The sequence below is a fragment of the Hydractinia symbiolongicarpus genome, chromosome 2, assembly GCF_029227915.1.
Source record: "Hydractinia symbiolongicarpus strain clone_291-10 chromosome 2, HSymV2.1, whole genome shotgun sequence".
Lineage (NCBI taxonomy): Eukaryota > Metazoa > Cnidaria > Hydrozoa > Anthoathecata > Hydractiniidae > Hydractinia > Hydractinia symbiolongicarpus.
In genome coordinates this window covers 31,384,021-31,406,880 of record NC_079876.1, presented here as the reverse complement: position 1 = coordinate 31,406,880, position 22,860 = coordinate 31,384,021, and the positions used below count along the sequence as shown (strand labels likewise).

At 34.9% G+C, this 22,860-nt stretch overlaps 1 protein-coding gene and 1 long non-coding RNA gene across 2 annotated transcripts; both read left to right on the top strand.

Annotated features, from left to right (window-relative positions):
- The first annotated feature begins 444 nt into the window (after positions 1-444).
- LOC130630667 (uncharacterized) lies at positions 445-4,089 on the top strand. Its single transcript, XR_008982095.1, has 2 exons — positions 445-2,384; positions 2,621-4,089. It is a non-coding gene; the product is annotated as an uncharacterized LOC130630667 (long non-coding RNA).
- A 9,494-nt stretch (positions 4,090-13,583) lies between these two features.
- LOC130630666 (uncharacterized) lies at positions 13,584-20,646 on the top strand. The gene is made up of 10 exons (XM_057444241.1): positions 13,584-16,059; positions 16,134-16,202; positions 16,758-16,823; positions 16,915-17,003; positions 17,090-17,195; positions 17,274-17,382; positions 17,453-17,538; positions 18,002-18,199; positions 18,870-18,896; positions 19,073-20,646. The coding sequence occupies exons 1-10, from the start codon at positions 15,889-15,891 to the stop codon at positions 19,394-19,396; spliced, it is 1,245 nt and encodes a 414-aa protein (XP_057300224.1). The 5' UTR covers positions 13,584-15,888; the 3' UTR covers positions 19,397-20,646.
- Positions 20,647-22,860: the final 2,214 nt, after the last annotated feature.

Here is a 22,860-nt window from a genome sequence, read left to right as displayed (position 1 = left end):
ACATTTGTCGACAAAGTTCTCCACAAAAGGCGAATCATAAAGAAGTGGATAAAAAATGCCTTATTTTCTACAATTCTTTAGGTGCAGATAGTAAAAGCAGAAAAAAAAAGTGAAGAAGTAGAGTGGATTACAAAAGCATATTAAAAAGGTTAGAAGTAGAAAGGATAAGTTAGAAACTATTGGAAGTAGTAGTTGAAGGCAAGAGTTTAAAGTGGGTTATAATTCAGAGAAAGTAAGAACTTTAATAATTTTAAGACTTCTATTTTTTTTGTAAGCTAGTGCTACATGGAGACTCACATTCCCATAAAAAGCTGCTATCAAAATTGTTAAAGTTTCAAAAGCTAGCCAGCATATTTGTTTACATTTTTTGCATAATTAATGTATTCCCTTGTACGTAACTTATGTTTTTTATAAATATATTTATTGGGGGGGGGGGGGGGGGAGGGGGGACAGTATATGTGATGTCAGTTTTGCTGGAAGAAAACTCCACGGTTTCACGTTTTTGTTTTTGTTGAGAATGTGTCAATATTTTAATTGGAAATGTCACAGGAAAACAATTTGCAAGGAGTACATTTAAAATCAACAAAAAACAGTTCTTTCAACATTATTTTTAAGACCAATGTCAAAACCAGAGTTTGAAAGGCATTTAAATTTATATCTAGAAAGCTGACATTTTCGGATTCATTTTTTGGTAAAGGGCATTATGCAAGATGCTGAAATATTTTCATTAAAATTTATATGACAGATCTTTTCCGTTGCCCTTCCTTCTGTTTAAGTATATCTTTCCACGGGCCTTATGGACAATAATATAATTTGATTTTGGAAACCGGCATTAAGGCATAAAAAAATGACCAAATTCGCACCTGTCGCACTCTTGGGGGTACAAACAATAAATAACTAAGTTGTGTTAACCCATTTTGCAGAAATTCTTCTAAAAATTCAAAGGCTTTTTAAAATGCCATACAGTTGATTCCATTCCATAAAATTACTAAATTATGACTAACTACAATCCATCATTTTATTAAATAAAATAGAGTTTCATTTACTGCATTAACTACTACATACTTGTTTGTAATTGTTTCAAGTACTTCAAAATTTCTTATAAACTTCATTCCACTTTTAGGTATTTCCACTTCTAACTTCCACTTTTGTGTTCATATTTACATAATATATCTTATTATTGTACAATATAATATACAGCCACCAAATTGCACTTATCTCATTCTAACTACTTATATTTGATTGAATATGGTACTGTATCAAGAATTATTAAAATATGGTTGTAGTACCAAATCGTGAATACTGTTAGTAAACAATAAGAAAACCTATTATTTGCCTATCCAAAATTGCATGTACTACGTGAAGTGTTTCCTTTTTGTCTTTATACAGTAGAGTCTCCATAACTCGAACCTCTATTACTCGAACGTCTCCTTAACTCGAACGAATTATCATTTTCATATTTTATTGTTTACGTGTGTTGTGGGCCTTATATTGTTTGAATGCATGATTCGAATGTTTTGTTTGTGTTTCGAACGACAACGCTTTATAACTCATTTAAAGCTACACATAATGAATGGCTGCAAAGGAGAGGAGGGAAGAAAGCACTTTGTATAGAAAAAAGATAAAATAAAAATAAACTTTATGGCTGATCACTATTGTCACATTATCATGTGGTAAAAAGTAGACTCTCTTCACACTCGAGACGTGGCAGCAGAAATTGTAACTAAAATTCTGAGGAAGTATATAAATCTAAAAGTGACATAAGTCAACTGGCTCAATTTAACCAGTAAACAGTTCCATACAAAATTTAGACCACTAAAGTTTTATGCATTGGTCATGTTGTACTTGTATGTGATTTGTTTGAACAGTATATCACAAAACATGTGTTGAGATTGTATTTTTTCTGGTTTTAAAAAATTGAAAAAAATCCATAATAGAATGCAGTGGATCCTTCGGCTGCTGTGGATCCTTCTACAAAGTAGTACTTTATTCGTTTTGGTAAGGTGCAATGTCATAACAGTGTCTGTGTAAGTATCATGTTAAGCAACAACCTGCAATTATAGTTGATATTTTAAATGCTAAATACTTTTAGGTATCTAATACAGGCATGTTTTTATGACATTTTTCATTTGTTGATTTCGAATTTTGTCTAATATCTATTTTTATTTCAACAAGATAATTATTTAAGGGAACTTCGCGTTTGGTAAACATTCACATAACTATTTAAAAGAATTTGCATATCTTTTTTTTTCATGTATACATTAACATTTATTTCCCTTTTTTCTTTGTCCTGCTTCTTCCTTTGTGTAGGCTGGACAGTCAATTTTGCTGACAAAACTGATAGTGAGAGAATTAGTGAACAAGTATCCTTGCAACAAGTGAAGGTTAGCCCAAACATTTTTTTTGCTTTAATGTTGGAAAAAGACTTGAATATTTGTATTTTTATGCTATCAGCGCCTGTTTTTATTTTCGCAATGGAAAAAACCTTTTTGCAAATAATAAAGAAATTGGAATCCGCAGTCTTAAGACCTTTTTGTATTATCGAATGTGTCGTTCTTTGCAGTGCTTGGCTGCAAAATCCTGAAGGTGGTTCTAATGTTGTTCCTCATTTTATTTTAAGTTTAAAAACTTCAATTCACGTCGACTTGTCCACATAAAGAGTGATGTCAATTAAAGCTCTGTTAGAAGTTATTGGTGGAAAATGTGTCAATCGTTAACTCAAAACTTAACCCATTTCAACCGAAACTAAACAGAAAGGATCCAGCTATCGAGCTTTACCACTTGGCTAGGATGAAGATCTTAGCCTGGACACGAATATCCAATCTTCTAATCTAACTAAAGGTGAAAGAAGAACATTAGAACACTGCGCCAAATGGTACTTCTATTGTTTCAAGGAGGCTGATAAAGGTTCAACGGTAGTCTATTTACAAGAAGCCGAGCTACAACTTGGTGACGAAAATGTATATAAAAAGGTTGTGTTGTTGGAAAAGTTACAGGAAGATATACTTTAGATTAGTTTCTGGATAAGAATTTCAGGCTGCCCCGTAACTTTCAATTGGGAATTGTAAAGATGTGTATTTAAAAAACGCAGCTTTTACAACTTTTAATAGAAATTCTAAGTTGAAAGTATTTAAAATTGTTGTACAGTGGAATCCCACTGAAGTGAACATCATCGGTGCAAGAAAAGTTGTTGAAACGCGTAGATACTGCACATAATAGAAATTACAGCAATTTCGCAAGCGTAATATTAGAGATACGGGGTTATTTTTTTAACCCACACCAAAAAGTCAAGTTTAGTAAAGAGACGGGAATATTAAAGATGCGGGAATGATAGAGCATAAATACGATATATATAACCTTTCTTCAGCAATTAATATGTCGTTATTCGTTTGCTGACTAGTTTTGTCTTGTTTCGGGTTAAAATTTTTGAAAAAAAGTTTTCGCATTAAATAACGGTCGAATCGATCGCTAGTCTATATTTGTTACACCAAATTTGGAAAGTTGTACCACCTATTTTAATTAACACACCCCTCATTAAAGAATTGTAACTTCCGCCTATACTTTTCAGAACAATTCAAGCGTTGTGTTTCACGAATGTCTTTGATTCGACTCCCTCCCCCCAAATATTACCAATTCCCTTTCACCCTCTTTCATCCATCTGAATAAAAATCCACCTACATAATTTATAAACACCAACTCCAACTATCGATTTGAAGGTAATTAACAACCCCTTCTTAGTAAGCCCCCTCTTTACAATATGGTTATGAAAAGTAACTTTAAAAAGAAAGACTCTGGCACTTATAGACTAGACGTTCGTAATGTTCTGAAATTGTAGTTTACTTTATTCGGATATTGACTTGAGCTATGGCGGTAATTTATTTGTGTATATATGTCTAGAAATACGTTTTTTTTTTTGCTACGAGTAACGTTTCAGATAGAATTAGTATAAAATAATTTTATGAGGAAATTGAATTTACTGACTTTGTATTCGACTGAGGCATGGAGGTATAGAAGGTATAACATCCATGACTGATGTAACGAGCAAAATAAGAAGATATATTTTTCAAGAAACATGTGATTTGAATTGCACGTACGAATTGCAAAACACAAATTACTACCTATTACTGCTAACTTATATGTTTACGTTCCCCAGACACACATTTTTTGTCGTTTTTTGAAACTCTGTTTCGCATTGTTCCAACGGTGACAAAAAATGCAGATAACGTAAAATGTGTTTCGTTTATTAATATATCTGAACTTTTTATTCGTTGATTAACGTATTCGAACCAGCTAAAACAAAGAATGAAATTCTAGCGAAACGCCGTGGTATGGTTAAAACCCATAGACAAAAGCAAAAGAATACAAAAGTCATGCTTTACTTGGTAATTTGTCGAATTAGCTGGCGTTAAGAACCTTCGACTTAAGATTAAAGTTATCCTGGTGTAGGGTATCACTTTCTAATATCCATTCACTTTGTTTTCCCAAACCTATCGCAATCTGTAATCTTTTTTATGTCGCATTTTGTAATCCCACCCTATCAGACTTTGTAATCTCATATATTTTTGAGTTGATTGAAATGTTTTGTGTATTTATACCAAAAAAAGTGACAATTGCAATTGCATGTATGTAAAAATAATTTTCAGTAGGCCAAACTTTTATTCTCTATTTCTAAACACTTTCCATAATAAGCAACACAAATTCTTCGCTGATGCTCAATGCTGCTTTCTTGCTGCCTTGTTGGCCATTAACTTGGGAAAAGAATTCACGTGTTTGCTTGCTGAATTAGGATAGTGCCTCAAATTGAAATCAGACTTTTGTTTAATCACTTAATCATTTAATCTAAGTTACCGTATAAAATCTAACCTTTAGAATTTTCTCTTATATCTGTGCAAATATATTCGCTATTTATACGATTCAACATGTCAGAAATTTTTGCTAAAAAATTTACAACTGTGAAAAGAAACGAAAAGTATGTCCTGGGATAAGAAGTTTTAATCAGGGGGAAAAAATATTCATTTCTCTCCCGGTTTTTTCCGATATTTACTAGTCATCACACGGTATTCTATAAACTGCTCGTTACTGTTAGTTCCTTCTTTTAGTATCTAAGACCACAATTTTCTTGTTCCTTCCATAACAAAATTGTAGAAATTTCAATAAAGAGAGAGATAATGGAGAAAAAAAATTAATAAAATAAACGCGAGATTGCCTTTGCCACGTAGGAAAGAATTAAAAGAAGTTTCTTTCTGTTTTTGGGAAGAAAGCTTTGCATCCGCGAAGGAGATGTTTATACGCAGGCGTCGTAAAAACACGATTGAGCAGTCTTGCCTGGATGTTTCATCATAGACAAAAGTGTTTTTGGTTTGGCTCCTAGCTTTATTGCATCAGTTTCTTGTAAAGATTAATAACGTAAGATATGAACTTGTAAAAGAACATAACGGTTACAAATTACAGAATACAAGCATTCCAGACGTGAAATTTGTAAATATAAAACTGTGTGTACTGTCCAAGAATGCTAGCAAAAAACGGATGTTTTCATTTATTGTCCAAAAAAATAAATTAAAGAAAACAATAAAGTTCGTTTTAAAAATTGTGCTTTCTAAACGAACGGAACTTTATCCCACACAAAAACTTATAACAACGTGCACCTTGTTACACCGGAGACATGTCATGGTGTCAAAAAACTTTGTCTCATTAAAAATATTTAGAGCCGTGTCGGATAAAATTAGCGTAAATATACTTTGGCGCTGATTAAATTTAAGAGTGATAAAATATTTGTTTTTTAGTATATGACCAGATGTCCACACCAAGGTATCTCATCATCTAGTTTTTCGTCAATTCACTTCACTCTTCCCTGGCTACAATGTAAGTCACTAAAATCTGGAATCCGTGAAATACTTCACCGAGATTAACTTTAGGTTTAACCATCTACACGTTTGTACCTATACGACTACAAAAAGAACATGTAAGCTGACATTTAATCAAAATTAAGAATATTGTGTTTTGCCATTTGGTAATTGCGCAAACTTTAGTTCTTATCGCCTTTTTTGTATTGAACTTAAAAAACTTTCGAAATTAGATATTTTTAGCGGGACCCTTTGTTAATAATTCCTCTTTTCGCCTTTTATTAGTCTTAGTTTTGCCGCTTCAGGCCGGACTTAGTTGTTTTTGAACTTTGTATTTCAAAATGTTGCATACGAAAGAGCATGAATTCAACTTACACCTTTTGAATGAATAGCCTTCACACGTTTTACACGTAAACGTAAATCTTTACGCCTTCCATGACCTGTGTTGATCTGTAACACTTGTGCGTCATCGGACAGCTGAGGAGTAACCACTATCATGCGATATCACTATTTTTGTTGAAAAGAGAAAAAGGTCTTTTTCAATTTATAAGAAAACGGTGAAAGTTTATTCAAAGCTAAAGTATGGATGCCTTTAAAAAAGAAATTGAGTATTTGACAAATTATTTAAAGAAAGGATCGTATCCAGAAAAATTTACTAAAACACAAAAGAGGTTGTTACGCCTAAAATCAAAATGTTACTCCGTCCTAGAAGATAAGCAACTTTTGTACTTAAACTAGTTTTAGTTTGTCTGTAGATGCACGTTTTTTATAAAAGAATCTTACACAAGTAAATAGCGAGTGAAAAAACTCATGGTTGTTCCCGTTGTACATATTCCGGCCAATTATGCCAATTATTATGACCAATCATAAACATACATGTTTTTTTAAAGAATAATTCTTATTTCAGCCTTCAACGTTCCTGTATTCCTAATATATTGTTAGCCTGACTACCGCCTAAATAAAACTGGTCAAACCTATAAATGAACTCATTTGCATTGAAAACAAAGTTTGAATATACTAGTCGTCAGTGGAAAAATCCACGGCAATCCTCACTTTGCGAATATTTGTCGGATCGGTATTCGTGCATTCTTCCACGGGTTCACCCTTCCTTCATATATCGCATTTTGTGTTTCCGTAGCACGACCTTTTTTTTAAACACAAAACGCGGGCTTAAGCCACCGTAATTGAGCGTCAAGCTTCAGGCTGAGTGCTTAAGTTCAGGTAAATGGTGTCGAACTTCAGGTGGAGCGCCTAACATAGCCGTACGTTTTAATTTGGTTTTGGTGTGTGTTTGAAAATCAAAATAAGAAATAAATTCTGTTTGAATTTTGTCCGAAAAAGTCCAAAATTGATTGTGAGTGACAGCAGAACGAGCGTTTAGTGCAGGTAAAGCCTGTCGGACATCAATGTGAAGCAAATACTTCAACCTATTAGGGTGCGATATCTTAAAAAAATGTGATTAAAGGGCAACAGCCTGTCATTACGCCATCTAGCTAAAATAATTCCTTAATCTATATTATAATGCCCGTATACGTCTGTCCGTCCGTCCGTCCGTCCGTCCGTCACGCAAAATGGTAGCTTAGCTGCGACGGGCGAACCCGTGGATTCTTCCACAGGCTAACGACTAGTCTTTTTATAAATGTTTATTTGCCTTAAAAATTTTAATTTTTTCCACATAACCCCACTCAGACATACTTTAAATAGGGTGTTGTTACCCAACTGCGAATTGGCTTGTGCAGCGGCAAGCAAGTTAGAGCAATACTGTACGCATCTCTGGCGGTAATATACCTTATCCGTAATTAAAGTCGGCAAAAAGTGACTAAATTTTGGCTGGGTAATATGTTTTGCTGACTGACTTTTTTGCCGACATTTTTTCTTCGACCTTACTTTTTCCGACTTTTTTTTTCCAACCACCTTTTTACCGTTTTTCCCTTTCTTTTTCAAAAATTTAGTTGGCAAAAAGTGACTAATTTCAAATTTTAGTTGGCAAAAAGTTTTCCAAGTGACTAATATTTTTACCGCTTTTTATTTTGCCGACTGATGTTTCTGCCGACTTTTTTTACCGATAAGTCGGAGGAAGAGTTAGCCGTTAGGATGAACTCCCCGAAGAGAATCAGCATCTGGAATTAGATTTCAATAACGTCTGATTTACTCACCGAAGTAAAAACACATACGTTATATGCTCGATTTAACGACCTCTCTCGAATTATCGCCCCTTACATTAAAGAGCGTTATCTATATTATAATGCCCGTATACGTCTATCTTTTTTAGGATTTAACACTAAGTATTCCAAGTTTTTTTAACACTTTGGAAGGGAAAAGTGGAAAATAGTGAGTACTCGTGCCATAAATACCATAGCTAGTTTACGCCCTAAGCACCATTTGAGCCCTCCATGCTTCGACGTGAATCGACTATGTTTAAATCAAATTTTCTGGTTTAAATTTTATTTCCAGACGTAAATTCGAGAAATATAGTCTCGAAGAAACAAACACTAATTTTTTGTATCAAACAGGTAGGCTTGTAAGACGTGTTGCGATTTGTGGGCAGAGATGTTACGCTAAAAATGTGTTATCTGCAGAAGAAAAGCAAAGTATTTATACAGAATACCATAATAGCTCTATAGGTGGCCATTCAGGGGAAACGAAGACTATTGACAAAATAAGAGAAAAATTTTACTGGCCTGGGATGTATGTCGAAATCAAATCTTGGGTAAGTTATTTTCAAGGTTTCATTGCTTTCTTTTTCTTTCTCTCGATGGCGTATGGTGTATATAGTATTACGGATGAAATTATCCTATTTTGTAAAAGCATATTTTTAACATTTATAACTTTTCAATAAAAAGTCCTTGTAACATTTATCCAATTAGAAAATTAGACTTTCAACGAAATAGTATGTCATTTTCCTTCGCAGATTAAACAATGCGCAACTTGTCAGAAGCATGGGGCGTTGCCATCGTTAAAAAAAGAAATGACGCCTATTCAGGTAATTTTAAGCTTGTAAGCCTGATTGGAACACGATATGTATAAGTCGTTTTCGAGTTTAGAGGTGTACACTCGTGTAAAAAGATGGCTTTCTCGAGAAAAGCTTCTTGATGCGCATTATGCTTTATGTATTAATGTAATTTATAATCTATGAAATGGTTTAGACGAGCAAGGTGTGGGAGTTAATTGGCATTGACTTTGTTGGGCCATTGCAAGAAACCAACAGGGGGAATAAGTACATTTTAACATGTACAGACTTATTTTCCAAATGGCCTCTTGCGTATGCATTGCCCAACAAGCATGCCGAAACTGTGGCAATTAGTATGTTGAAAGTACTCACAACGTTTGGAATTCCAAAGGCGATTTTAACAGACAACGGGAGTGAATTCAACAACAAGGTACAAATAAAATATTCAAGATTTAAAAATGAAATTAGTCTTGTACACAACATTTTCTTGGGGTTACCATGATTCTTACGTTTATTGTTTGTTTAGTTGAACGATGAGATATATAATAAAATGGGTATTGAAAGGAGAAAAACAGCGGTATACCATCCCCAATCGAACGGGCAGGATGAAAACACCAACAAAACGTTGAAAAGGTACACTCTTTGTTTTTTCCCATTGCATTTAAATTGCAGTAACCATACTTGTATGTGTTTATCTATTTAGGAAATTAAAAAAAATGGTCAGTGAGACAGGGGCAGACTGGGATGACTATCTCGACGTCTGCCTCTTCTCCATGAGGACAGAACGGTAAACCTCTACGAAGGTTTCGCCAATCGAAATCATGTTTGGTGGCCGACCACCAAAATTTGAAGAAAATTTTAATGAGGTAAGAATATCTTTTTATATGCACCACCCGTACAGGAGCGATAGGCTGAAATTTAAGATAAGTGAAGAAGATAAAGGAAGCGTTTTCATAAGGTACTTCAAGAAATATAAACTGTCCTCCCATTTGAGGCTATGGAAATTCGTTATGTCCTCGTAATAAGTTTAATTGCGTGATACTTTTAAATATACTAGAGTACAGTTTTGGATGGAATGCCTTCCAATGAAGCAGTTGTAGATGCCATGAATTTAGCGGCTAAAAATATAGAAAAAGCTACTAAAATCGTAAAAGAGGTAAGCATTCTGTATTTTTAGAGTAATGATAACAAAAAATTCGTTAATAGGCTTACGTTCTCCTTTTTTTTACTTGGTCTTTTATTTTTTTAAATTTAACGTCATCATAGTATTTAAAGACTATAGTATACATCTGCTAATTTGAATGCTGATAATAATGATTTTTATAAATTTAGAATAAGAAAGGCAGATATTTTTGCTGCTTAGCTTGAACTTCGAATAATTTAGTCATTTCTCTCTAATCTTTTGCTCCTCAAGCCCAAATATATTCGTTGACGTAGAATTACGTCATTTTGTGTTATCAACGATATAATTTTTAATAGAACCGAGTTTGCAGGGTGGGAATTTCGCAGGGTGGGAATTTCAAGGTCTTCCCCATCATTAAGATTTACCTTGTAAAGTTAGTTATCCAAGAGTTTATGTCACATTCGTAAAAATTAAAAAATTTTTGTTGATTTTGTTCCTTAAACCTAGGTAACATCTACTAGTTAAAACCAAAAAGTCGATCTCTTGCGAGTTTGAGTATGCTACTGTATTATTTAATATTCCATATTTAGAACATAGAACATGCGCAAGAAAAGCAAAAGAAGGCCTACGATAAGCGCGTCAGAGTAACGGACATAAAAAGAGATTTCAAAGAAGGAGACAAAGTTCTATTGGCGGATCAATCGAAAAAAAGGGGCCTTAAAGCCAGATTTAAAGGTCCCTTCATCGTGCAGTCAGTGACACCCCATGGCAATGTAAAATTTAGAGAAAGCAAAAACAGCCATCATCCGAAAAATTTAAAAAAATTCGTTGAAGTTAGGTTTCACTACACATACAATATTCCTAAAAAATACAATTGACAGATATGAGGAGAGGTGAACGGGTGGGAGTGGGAGAATGAGGCCAACACCACCTTACTAATTACACAGTTGAATTTTTTCTTTTCCTGAAATTACTATTTCGCTACACAAAAGATAAACCCCTTTCAGAGAACCTACACTGAAAAATAATTTTCTTTGATCTTGTAGTCATTCGAAATATGATAAATATGATAATAGTACGACTCAGTTATTAGATGTTTTACTATAACATGTTTGGTGATAGTTATTCTATTGTTTCCTCTCTATCTTAGTTTCTGAACCAACCACCATGTCTATGAAAGAAATGCTGGTAGATGAAGGTGGTATTGATAACGGTACTATTTATTCATTGGTCGATAAGCCCGTGTTACACTTTGCCAGAACAATCCAAAAGCCCTGTCATTTAAATTTTATTAACGGTAGCATTGACCCGTCTATGCACATTTTTTTTTCATTTTTAACCGTCTCTGTTGAGTTATAAACTTATGGGTTGTCCTATTTTTGAGAAATTGATCCTTTTTTTGCCTTGAAATGGTCCTCAGTTACCAACGCAGGAGATAAAGTCAGTTATTTTCCCCCGTTTCCAAGTTATTTAGCATTAAAGTTATAATGCTTCGTTAATTTATATTAAACTGTTTATGTTAAAATGATGTTATCGAAGTCGTGATTTTCAATTTGCCGATTGCATTTAAGACATACATTTTTTGGAAAATTTAAAGAAAAATTAACACATCGAATTACAGTTACGTTAATCATTGTTTTATTTTCTATCTCGGCTTCTAAACCAAGCATTAAAGATTGCGGTTTGCAACAGATTGATGGTAATAAAACAGTACTAATCAAATGTTTGCCTATTATTTTTTTTTGCAATCATAAACTGCAATTTTTTATTAAAAGCGGTCCCACCAGCGGTGAAGGAACTGAAATCTCGACTCGCTGCAAACGCCTACCATTTTTGAAATGAGTGGCGAAGAATGACGGAGTTAATTAGATCCGTAAAAAGAAGAATTATCTCCATCAACTCACGCGTACGCTTAGTCCGATGGAAATATCGAAAAAAATTTTACTTTCGCAAATACACGATTTAGACCTAATTTGGCGATGAACAAACTTTCATGATTTTGTGTTAATGGAGAATTTTAGTGCGAAAACTTTCGCGAATGGTGGAAGTATACCAATTTCCAAAAGCAAAAATAAGCAGTGTCATCATGGCCTTTTTCGGATGAAATACTAAACGCTAGTAAAGAAAAAAACATTTTTGTCGAACCCGCGAAATGTAAAATCGGGCTTTATTCGCGAAAATTTGTAACCCGCGAAAGTTGAAACTTCTCACGTAGACAATACTTACGCAGTTTTGCGGAAAAAACTTTTGCGAAATTCAGAGGTTTGCATATTTCGCACTTGAAAAGTCACGCATAATGATAAATGCATACATTTAGAATTTCGTGTACAGCCCGCCGGCGGTCGCCTACCCACATGTTTTACACTGCACTAGTCTTTAAATAAAATCAGTTATATTGACATTTCCACGTGTTGATTCCATTTTGAACAACCATATTGCTATACATCATGTAATATTACCAAAAATCGATGTAAGAAGTCATAGCTACGTTTTGCGAGAGGGTTATTAACCTAACTATTTTATATGGTCGTTTAAGAACAAAACTACATAAATTTGGAAAGACAAAATGCATTCATTTCCATATGATTTATTTAGCTACCATTCTCGACCATGACTATGCTTGCGAATATCCAGTTAAAAATATTATAGAAAAAGGTAAAGAATTACTTTAAATTTATTTTTCATTACTTGTTCAAAGAAGTAACCTCTATTACTCGACTTTTCATTGCTAGAACGGCGTTTAATAGCTGATGTCACAGATGAAATATCTGATGAAGATATTATAAGATGCGGTTAGTACAAAAATTTTTCTTATCAAAAGAGTCGGAATATATGTTAATCTTATACTTATCATTGTTTTATTTTTTATCTTAGTTTCTGAACCAACAACAGAATTTAACAACAAGGAACAGGCTGATGGTACTTATAGCGGTACTCCTCAGTTACTATTTCTTTATCTATAAAAGAAATGTGAAGTTTAGCGATAATTGTACCCGCTAGTGTGTCCAGTAGGACCCCACCTTTTGCTGTATTCTGAAGCAATTTGAAGATATTATTGTCGCTCTAAACTCAAACCGTTTTTAGCGCTCAACCATGTTAGACCCCATTTCGTACCACCCTTCTCCGCCTTGAAAACTATGTTACTGGTGGTGTATATTTGGTATTGTTGTTATCATTTTGCTTTACTCTATTAGCTACTGGCCCAAATATCAAAGCTGAAGAGAAGCAGACAAAAAAGATCGATAACGGTATTATTCCATTAACATTTTTTTTATCTATAGCAAGCATAACCTTTTGAGATAATTGAACAATCTTTTTTCTAATGACACAATGCTCTTTTATCTAATAATTGTGCTGTGTTTGGTTCCTGACGGGAAAAATCTTTTATAATTATAGTGTCTAAAAATTGTTACAAATTGTCGTTGAACAAGAACTGCTTTTTATCGATTTTAAGTAAATGTACAAAAAAGAAGACCCGTAAGACAAGCAAATAGAACGGTGAAATAAATCGATTAAATTCCATTTCCAGGCAAATACAAATTATCGGTATATTGATAGACAGAAAAAAAAAAATGATAAAACTATACATTTTTTTAGCTAGCACTCTTGAGGAGGATCACTTTGGCAAATTTTCAATTCCAAGTGTTATGCGGAAAGCTAAAGAGTTATTTGACTTTTTTGTTGACTGTTAAAAACTCTGCCTTCCGTACTCCGTGTCCACATATATCCAATTGATTTTATCCAATCATTTTATGAGGAAATGTTCAATCGCGCCTACGTTTGTATTAAAGCACTTATTTGTCATTACTTGTTCAAAGAAGTAACCTCTATTACCTGATTTTTCATTGCTAGAAGGGCGTTTAATAGCTGATGTCACAGATGAAATATCTGATGAAGATATTTTGAGATGTGGTTAGTATAACAATTTTTCTTATCAAAAGAGTCGGAATATATGTTAATTTTATACTTATCATTGTTTTATTTTTTATCTTAGTTTCTGAACCAACAACAGAATTTAACAACAAGGAACAGGCTGATGGTACTTATAGCGGTACTCCTCAGTTACTATTTCTTTATCTATAAAAGAATTGTGAAGTTTAGCGATAATTATACCTGCTGGTGTGTCCAGTAGGACCCCACCTTTTGCTGTATTCTGAAGCAATTTGAAGATATTATTGTCGCTCTAAACTCAAACCGTTTTTAGCGCTCAACCATGTTAGACCCCATTTCGTACCACCCTTCTCCGCCTTGAAAACTATGTTACTGGTGGTGTATATTTGGTATTGTTGTTATCATTTTGTTCAATCTATTAGCTACTGGCCTAAATATCAAAGCTGAAGAGAAGCAGACAAAAAAGATCGATAACGGTATTATTCCATTAACATTTTTTTATTTATATCTTTTGAGATAATTAAATTGTTTTTTTTTTATTTATTATTTTATTTTTTCCTAATCCAATATTGCGCTTTCATCTTAGACTTTTTTGGCTCAAGAAAAGTAAAATAAAGACATTTCAAGTCATTCTTTTTGTGTGCGTGTGTGTCATTTGTCGCACTGTTGCTTTTAGCCTTTATTTATATCAGAACATTATTGGTATGTAATCTGACAGTTTAAGAGGGAAAATGATAGTTTATGGGCCTTTTATTTGTGAGCTTGTCTACTGTTTATAATATTTAGGAGAGATATTGCATCTTGCTACTTGCGGTACTATTTTGCGTGACAGACAGACGTATACGGGTATTACAATATAGACTTGTCGTCCACAGGTTCGCCCGTCCTTTAAATTTACTCGTTGCAACAAAATAGACAAACATATATCGCATTTTGCATTCGTGCGTATTATAAAAATTTCATGTTTCCATAACAGAACGCGTCTTTTGCGGACACACAAAAAGAAGACGGCTATTACTAAAGAGACTAGTCGTTAATCCGTGGAAAAATCCACGGGGTCGCTCGTCCTTTATATTCAGCCGTGGCAACAAAGTGGATAAAAATATACCGCATTTGATATTCGTGTTACCGCAACATTAGTTTCTAACTCAGCGGGGGGTCTGCATAGGCGGAGGCGCATAGACAGACAGACGAAGTAAGGCTATTATTACATAGATTTGCTAATTAAAATAGAATTGCAACTGTGCAATGAAATCACATTTTATTATATAAAGTAAAGCTGATTTAATAAAGTTTCGTGATAGCTTTTTCCAATTTTCCTTTATGTAGAACTTTTAACATGTGACTAAAGCCTGACGCATATTTTTTGCCTGATTGGATTCGCAAGATTTATCCTGCACTGGAAAAAATCACCACCTGACTTTAGATGATCTCTATATCTCTTTTTTTTAGATGAAATGGACATGGATTCGAACACAAATGGGGTGTGTTTTTGTGCAGCAACGGTTCATGAACGTAAGTGTGTATCATTTGTAATCTTTTCATGTACTGTACATGATTGATTAAAAAATAATTAATTAAAAATTCTTATAAAATAAAAAAATACAACTTTAAAACGTTTACTTATTATTCATTTGTCTTTTTACGGAGAAGATTTGTTTTCCCTGTAAAAAAAACTTCAATTTTTGCCTACTGGTGTATTTAGAAGTCCAAGATGTCTAATTCGAAGCGATATGGAAAAAACTTCTAGCATTTCTGTATATAAATTCAAATTTTGGTTTGGAAGAATTTGCCGCAGATCCTGAAAGAGAGAATATCTGGGAAATTTATTATATGAATTAATAAAGCGAATTTGGATTTAAAAATTTGATAAAAACTACCAAACATTTGTCTTCTGTGATAATTAGATTCTACTAGAACAAGTGTTACAACAGCAAGAGTGTACTTTTTCCTTTAAAAGAATGAAACTTATCATTTAAGCTATTGCGATATTAAAATGTTGTAAAGGTGTGCTGCTACAATAGATAGTTAAATATTACACAATCCACATGTTATGAGATATTAAGTATTTTTATGTAGAAATGGTTGCGTTGAAATCAGTGGAAACAAAGAAAATTGTTCTCAGCCTGTTTCCTGAATTTGGAAGTACTCCGGTAACAGATGTTTTACTAAAGGAAGCTCTGCATAGCTCTGTAAATGACGAAGTCATATACACCTATTTGTGTATTCTTTCCCGGCAAAGTAAACATAAGGTAACGATTTGAATTTTATTTTCTAAACTTTTCAAGTGTCTTAAAACAAATTGATAAAAATATTTTCTTCACAGAGTGTAAAGATTATTACTCCAGGCGAGATGTCTCTGATTTTTGATGAACCAGCGTCAAAAATGAAACAGGTGAGTGGTTTTTACCGTTCAGGCAAATTTAGGGCTAAGATCCATTATACACCTCTCTCACATAAAGTTTAGCTCTTTAACTTACGATCTTAGTCTATCTCCCAAATAAGAGTTTCTGAATAAAAAAATTTTATTATTCAAAGCACGTGCATGTCTACAAATAACTATACAAAATAAAAGGTGTTCCAAGTAAGTGCATCTTTACGTACTTTAAATTTAAGTAATCAAAAAGAATAAGAATAAAATCACTAACAAGTCAAATCATTATCATTCAAATTGTGAATGGGAAAAAATATCGCGTTAACAATTTTCTTTTACTCTACTTTTTTAGTAAATAAGTTTACTAAAAAAGCATGATCGCACATGTTATGATTTCGACATTTGAATTTTATTAAAAAAAGAAAGTAATACTGAAAATATACTGCTATTTACGTAAAATTAGCGCTCAACCATGTTAGACCCCATTTCGTGCCAGCCCTTCTCCGCCTTGAAAAACATGTTACTGGTGGTGTAAATAGTTTGTATCATGTTTCTAAATGCAGTACTTTATTTCAGCGTGATATAACAAAATACGATCAAATTATTGGTTGTCGTTGTTCAGGATACCACTGGACGCTTTCGGTACCAAAACCTTTACTTGTTTATTAGCGTTTTATTAATACCATGTATCTTGTCTTTCAAAATACTTTTAACAGCTGGTACTTACTTTCAGGTTGTTATTCCATCTGCTTCAACCATAATTTACTTCAACCCACTCGGTGAATTACCTGAAGAAATTGTAAATGTTGAACAGCAATGGAAGTAAGTAGAATTTAATGATGAATTAAAAAGAATATATTTTTAAGTTAAAAAACCGCTTTACGATTTTATATTCTGTACTTTCTTAGTTCTTATCTTGCGGCGAAATATCAAATAGAAGATAACTTTAACGTGGAAATTGTGCCACATGCACGACAGAAAGATAGCATTTCATGTGGTGTATACTGTTTGAAAGTAAGCATCACTCAAAAACCACTTTATAAAAATAGCCCTTTGTCCAAATAGACTTGTAACAACAATAGCTTGTTTTAGTTTGCAGAGTGCCTTATTTTGGAAAAACAAGAGGTGCCAATAACTTTAACAACATCAAGCGTTACAACCTACAGAGAGGAAATTGTTAAAAAATTGCTTGAAGAGGGAGGTACGATGAATTTCTTTTTAACCTTACAAATTGTTTTTGATGGTGCAATTGACGACTTTAATATATTTAGGTCAAGAACGATGGTGCAATAGCGTATGTCGAGTATGTGGAAAGGCAGAGGGTCCTAAAGTACAAGGAAAACCAACTGATGCGTGGGTATGAGATATATTTCTATATTATTAATACTCTTATTTGGTCTGTCTGCATACGAAAAAAGTATTTTTACGGAAACACAAAAGGCAGTAAATAAAGCATAAGCAAACCCGTGGATGTTTCCACGGGTTCGCCGGACTAGTTTTCTGTATAGTAGCCGTATTTTGTCTGTTTATTGTCAAAACCAGGCCATGTTGAACAACACGCAAAATATTCATGCTACAAATAACAAATAATATATATAATATATGCGACAGGTGAGCTCCCATGAATATTTCACGGAATAAGGCCTAATCTCTATATTAATCGTTTGTCTGTCTGTTACGGAAACACCAAATGCGATATATAAAGGACGGGCAAAAACGACTAATAACCAATAAAAATATAAACTGCAGTAATACCTGATAAATATCTTTTTACCTTTGCTAACGAAAATTATGTTTGAACGTGTCGTTTGATTTAATAGGTTTGCTGCGATACTTGCTTACCAGCCAGGTGGTATCATCAGCAGTGTTTACACAAGTCGTTAAGAAAATCGTACAGTAATTTCCCATTTAATTGTGATATGCTGCAAGTCGCTCCTCCGGAATTTAATGAGAAGTTGTGGACTGTACAAAAAAATGAAAAAGTGGAGGTACTTGTCATAAAAGACGAAGATATTAATGTACGTCTTTTTGTAAGGTTTATCTAAAAATAGATATGCATCTGCCTGCTTTGTTCTTGCGTGTCAAATCAAAGTTAAAGGGAACCTTACAATGAACGTATTATAATCTCCTTGTACGAGAACTTGAACTACAAATAAAACAAGTTTTGATGGATGAATATCAGTTACTTACAGCAAGGTAACAATCAAATAAAAAAAATGTTACGAAATCAGAGCACGTCAATTTAAATGCTTCTTTAATTTGTGTTGTGGTCAATATGAAGGTCGTCGTTGAATTCTCCTAACAAAGGAAACCATTCTCATAAAGTACAAGGTTAAGGGTTAGGGCAGCTTTTTTCCTTTTATTTGGAATATTACTGATTAAGATATTCTAATCGTTAGAAGATCCACTTTGACAGTAAAATTTGATATTAAGGGATTTGATTACTTAAAGCTTAAAACACTTAAGAAAACGTGAAAGACCAATAAAGGTTAAGAAAATATAGAGATTTAAAAAATTTGCTGACGTGAACTACGAGTGAATCCCAGTTTAGTTTCAATGGACTAACGACTTTTTATTAACTAACGTTAAATTAATGTATTGATGTGGTAACATCTAAGACATGCATTTTTCAGGGGCTTTGAAGAAAAATGATACTGTATTATTATTATATATACAAATTATTTTTAGAATAACCAAGACACCGGTACAGTCAAGGTATGTGTCTAGCTCTATGAAATCTATAATGAACCCATGTGTATAAAGTGGACAACGTATAATTTAAAAAAAATATTTTTCAAGATTTTATACAACATTTTATGCAAAGAAACAAAGCTTTTTTGTTAAAATTAATGTGTGTATAACCTTGTTTGACCCAATAAATACACCTTTAGAAGAACGTAAATGAAGTTGATGAGGGCTGCTTCGTTATAAAAAGGAAAAACAATTACATGAGGAAATGTGCCGGGTGTGGCGGAGATTTCACAGGCACAGATGTGTGTGTCATGACAACAGAATTGAGATTATTAAGAGGAGAAAAGGCACCACACGGGAAACGAAAGAAAACAAATGTGCACTACCACATAGATCAAAAGTGTTTGGGCAGAGGATTTGAAGCACATAATATATTAAATCCGATGAACGTCTTCATCTCAAAAGAAAACCTAGATATATTTAAACAAAACGGGGTGGATTTAAGGAAAAACAAGAATTTTTAGCATTATCAAGTTTTTTTTATAGAGATTGTATTTTATGACTGTTTTATGACGAAAATGTTCTTTAAAATACAGCGGAATATGTGTATGTGTCAGACTTTCCTGTTGATCTAATGGTGTTCCTTTTCTTCATATTTTATTGTAAGATACAATCACTTAACTTCAAACGTTTGAATAGCCATATCAAATGTGTGTTTTTATATTTTTCGCACAAAAAGAATAAATAAGAACAAGAAGAAGACAGCGTCTTTAACATCTGCGTTGCAGGAGAAATCTAATGGTCATACGTACGCAATTCGCTGCGTCAAGATCGTGCGCCATATAATATAAAATTCATTATGTAATGCATATAAAGCATTCATGATACATAAATACTGTTTTGCATTTAGGGTGAACATTATTTTATGAACGTACGTACGATAAAATGGATCAAATCAAGAGTAATTTTAAGAATGACGGCTGGATATGGATAAAAAAACGCGGCCATAATCGTCCCCCCTGGCCTTGTTAGGTCTTAACATCGGGACGGAACCTGAACCGTCCCCAGTAGGTCAAAAAGAAGAAGAAGAAGCTCTAGAAACGAGGTTGGAAATGCGACCAGAAGTATTATGTTGATCACCATGAAAAAAACGACTATCAAATATCACAGCACACTCTAGCCTACTCATAGACTGTGCACTTCGCCTTAGTCGTTCACATTTGGTGAAAAGAGGGGATTGGGAGCTATAACATCGTTAGCATGTTCTGGAAGGCAAGTCGTTAATGTGCATGCGTATTATTTTCAGAAAATAGAAAACACCAGCGTATCAAAATCGATCGAAGTTGCGAAGCGCGTCTGGTTTGCAGGGAACGCCATAGGGGGTACAGAAAAAATCAGGTACGGATGCCTGAATTATTCTGTACCCCCCTACAGTTAAAGGCGTAGAATATCTGGCAACGCCATAGGGGGTACAGAAAAATCAGGTATGAATGCCTGAATTATTCTGTACCCCCCTACAGTTCTAGGCGTGCAAGTATCTCGCAACACCATAGGGGGTACAGAAAGAATCAGGTATGGAAGCCTGAATTATTCTGGACCCCCCTACAGTTCTGGGCGTACAATATCTGGTATCGCCATAAGTGGTACAGAAAAAATCAGGTATGGATGCATGAATTATTCTGTACCCCCCCTACAGTTCTGGGCGTGCAAATATCTGGCAACGCCATAGGGGGTATAGAGAAAATCAGGTATGGATGCCTGAATTATTCTGTACCCCCTACAGTTCTTGGCGTATAAGTATCTGGGAACGCCATAGGGGGTACAGAAAAAATCAGGTATGGATGCCTGAATTATTCTGTACCCCCCTACAGTTCTGGGCGTGCAAATATCTGGAAACGCCATAAGTGATACAGAAAAAATCAGGTATGGATGCCTGAATTATTCTGTCCCCCCCCCCTACAGTTCTGGGCGTATAAGTATCTGGGAACGCCATAGGGGGTACAGAAATAATCAGGTATGGATGCCTGAATTATTCTGTACCACCCAAAGCTCTGGGCGTATAAATATCTGGCTACGCCATAGAGGGGTGCAGAAAAAATCAGGCATGGATGCCTGAATTATTATGTACCCCCTTGTAGTTCTAGGCGTACAATATCTGGCAACGCTACAGGTGGTACTGAAAAAATCAGATATGAATGCCCGAATTATTCTGTACCACCCTACAGTTCTGGGCGTGCAAATATCTGGCAACGCCATAGGGGGTACAGAAAAAATCAGGTATGGATGCCTGAGTTATTCTGTACCCCCTACAATTCTAGGCGTACAATATCTGGCAACGCCATAGGGGGTACAGAAAAAATCAGGTATGGATGCCGGAATTATTCTGTACCACCCACAGTTCTGGGCGTATAAATATCTGGGAACGCCATAGGGGGTACAGCAAAAATCAGGTATGGATGCCTGAATTATTCTGTACCCCCCTACAGTTCTAGGCGTACAATATCTGGCAACGCCATAGGGGGTACAGAAAAAATCAGGTATGGATGCCTGAATTATTCTGTACCCCCTTATAGTTCTTAGCGTACAATATCTGGAAACACCACAGGGGTAGAGAAAAAATCAGGTATGAATGCCTGAATTATTCTGTACCACCTTACAGTTCTGGGCGTGCAAATGTCTAGCAACGCCATAGGGGGTACAGAAAAAATCAGGTATGGATGCTTGAATTATTCTGTAGCCCTACAGTTCTGGTCGTACAAACATCTGGCAACGCCATACGGGGAACAGGAAACATCAGGTATGAATGCCGGAATTATTCTGTACCACCCACAGTTCTGGGCGTATAAATATCTGGGAACGCCATAGGTGGCAGCGAAAAAGTCAGGTATGGATGCCTGAATTATTCTGTACCCCCCTAGAGTTCTAGGCGTACAATATCTGGCAACGCATTAGGGGGTACAGAAAAAATCGGGTATGAATGCCTGAATTATTCTGTGCCCCCTACAGTTCTAGGCGTGCAAATATCTGGCAACGCCATAGGGGATACAGAAAAAATCAAGTATGGATGCCTGAATTTTTCTGTACTTCCCTATAGTTCTGGGCGTACAATATCTGGTATCGCCATAAGTGGTACAGAAAAAATCAGGTATGGATGCATGAATTATTCTGTACCCCCCCCCCCCTACAGTTCTGGGCGTGCAAATATTTGGCAACGCCATAGGGGGTATAGAAAAAATCAGGTATGGATGCCTGAATTATTCTGTACCTCCTACAGTTCTTGGCGTATAAATATCTGGAAACGCCATAAGTGGTACAGAAAAAATCAGGTATGGATGCCTGAATTATTCTGTCCCCCCCCTACAGTTCTGGGCGTATAAGTATCTGGGAACGCCATAGGGGGTACAGAAATAATTAGGTATGGATGCCTGAATTATTCTGTACCACCCAAAGCTCTAGGCGTATAAATATCTGGCTACGCCATAGGGGGTGCAGAAAAAATCAGGCATGGATGCCTGAATTATTATGTACCCCCTTGTAGTTCTAGGCGTACAATATCTGGCAACGCTATAGGTGGTACCGAAAAAATCAGATATGAATGCCCGAATTATTCTGTACCACCCTACAGTTCTTGGCGTGCAAATATCTGGCTACGCCATACGGGGTACAGAAAAAATCAGGTATGGATGCCTGAGTTATTCTGTACCCCCTACAATTCTAGGCGTACACTATCTGGCAACGCCATAGGGGGTACAAAAAAAATCAGGTATGAATGCCTGAATTATTCTGTACGCCCTACAGAGCTGGGCGTACAAACATCAGGCAACGCCATGCGGGGTACAGAAAGAATCAAGTATAGATGCCTGATTTTTTCTGTACCCCCTTCTGTTCTGGGCGTATAAATATCTGGGAACGCCACAGGGGGTACAGAAAAAATCAGGTATGGATGCCTGAATTATTCTGTCCACCCCTACAATTCTGGGCGTATAAG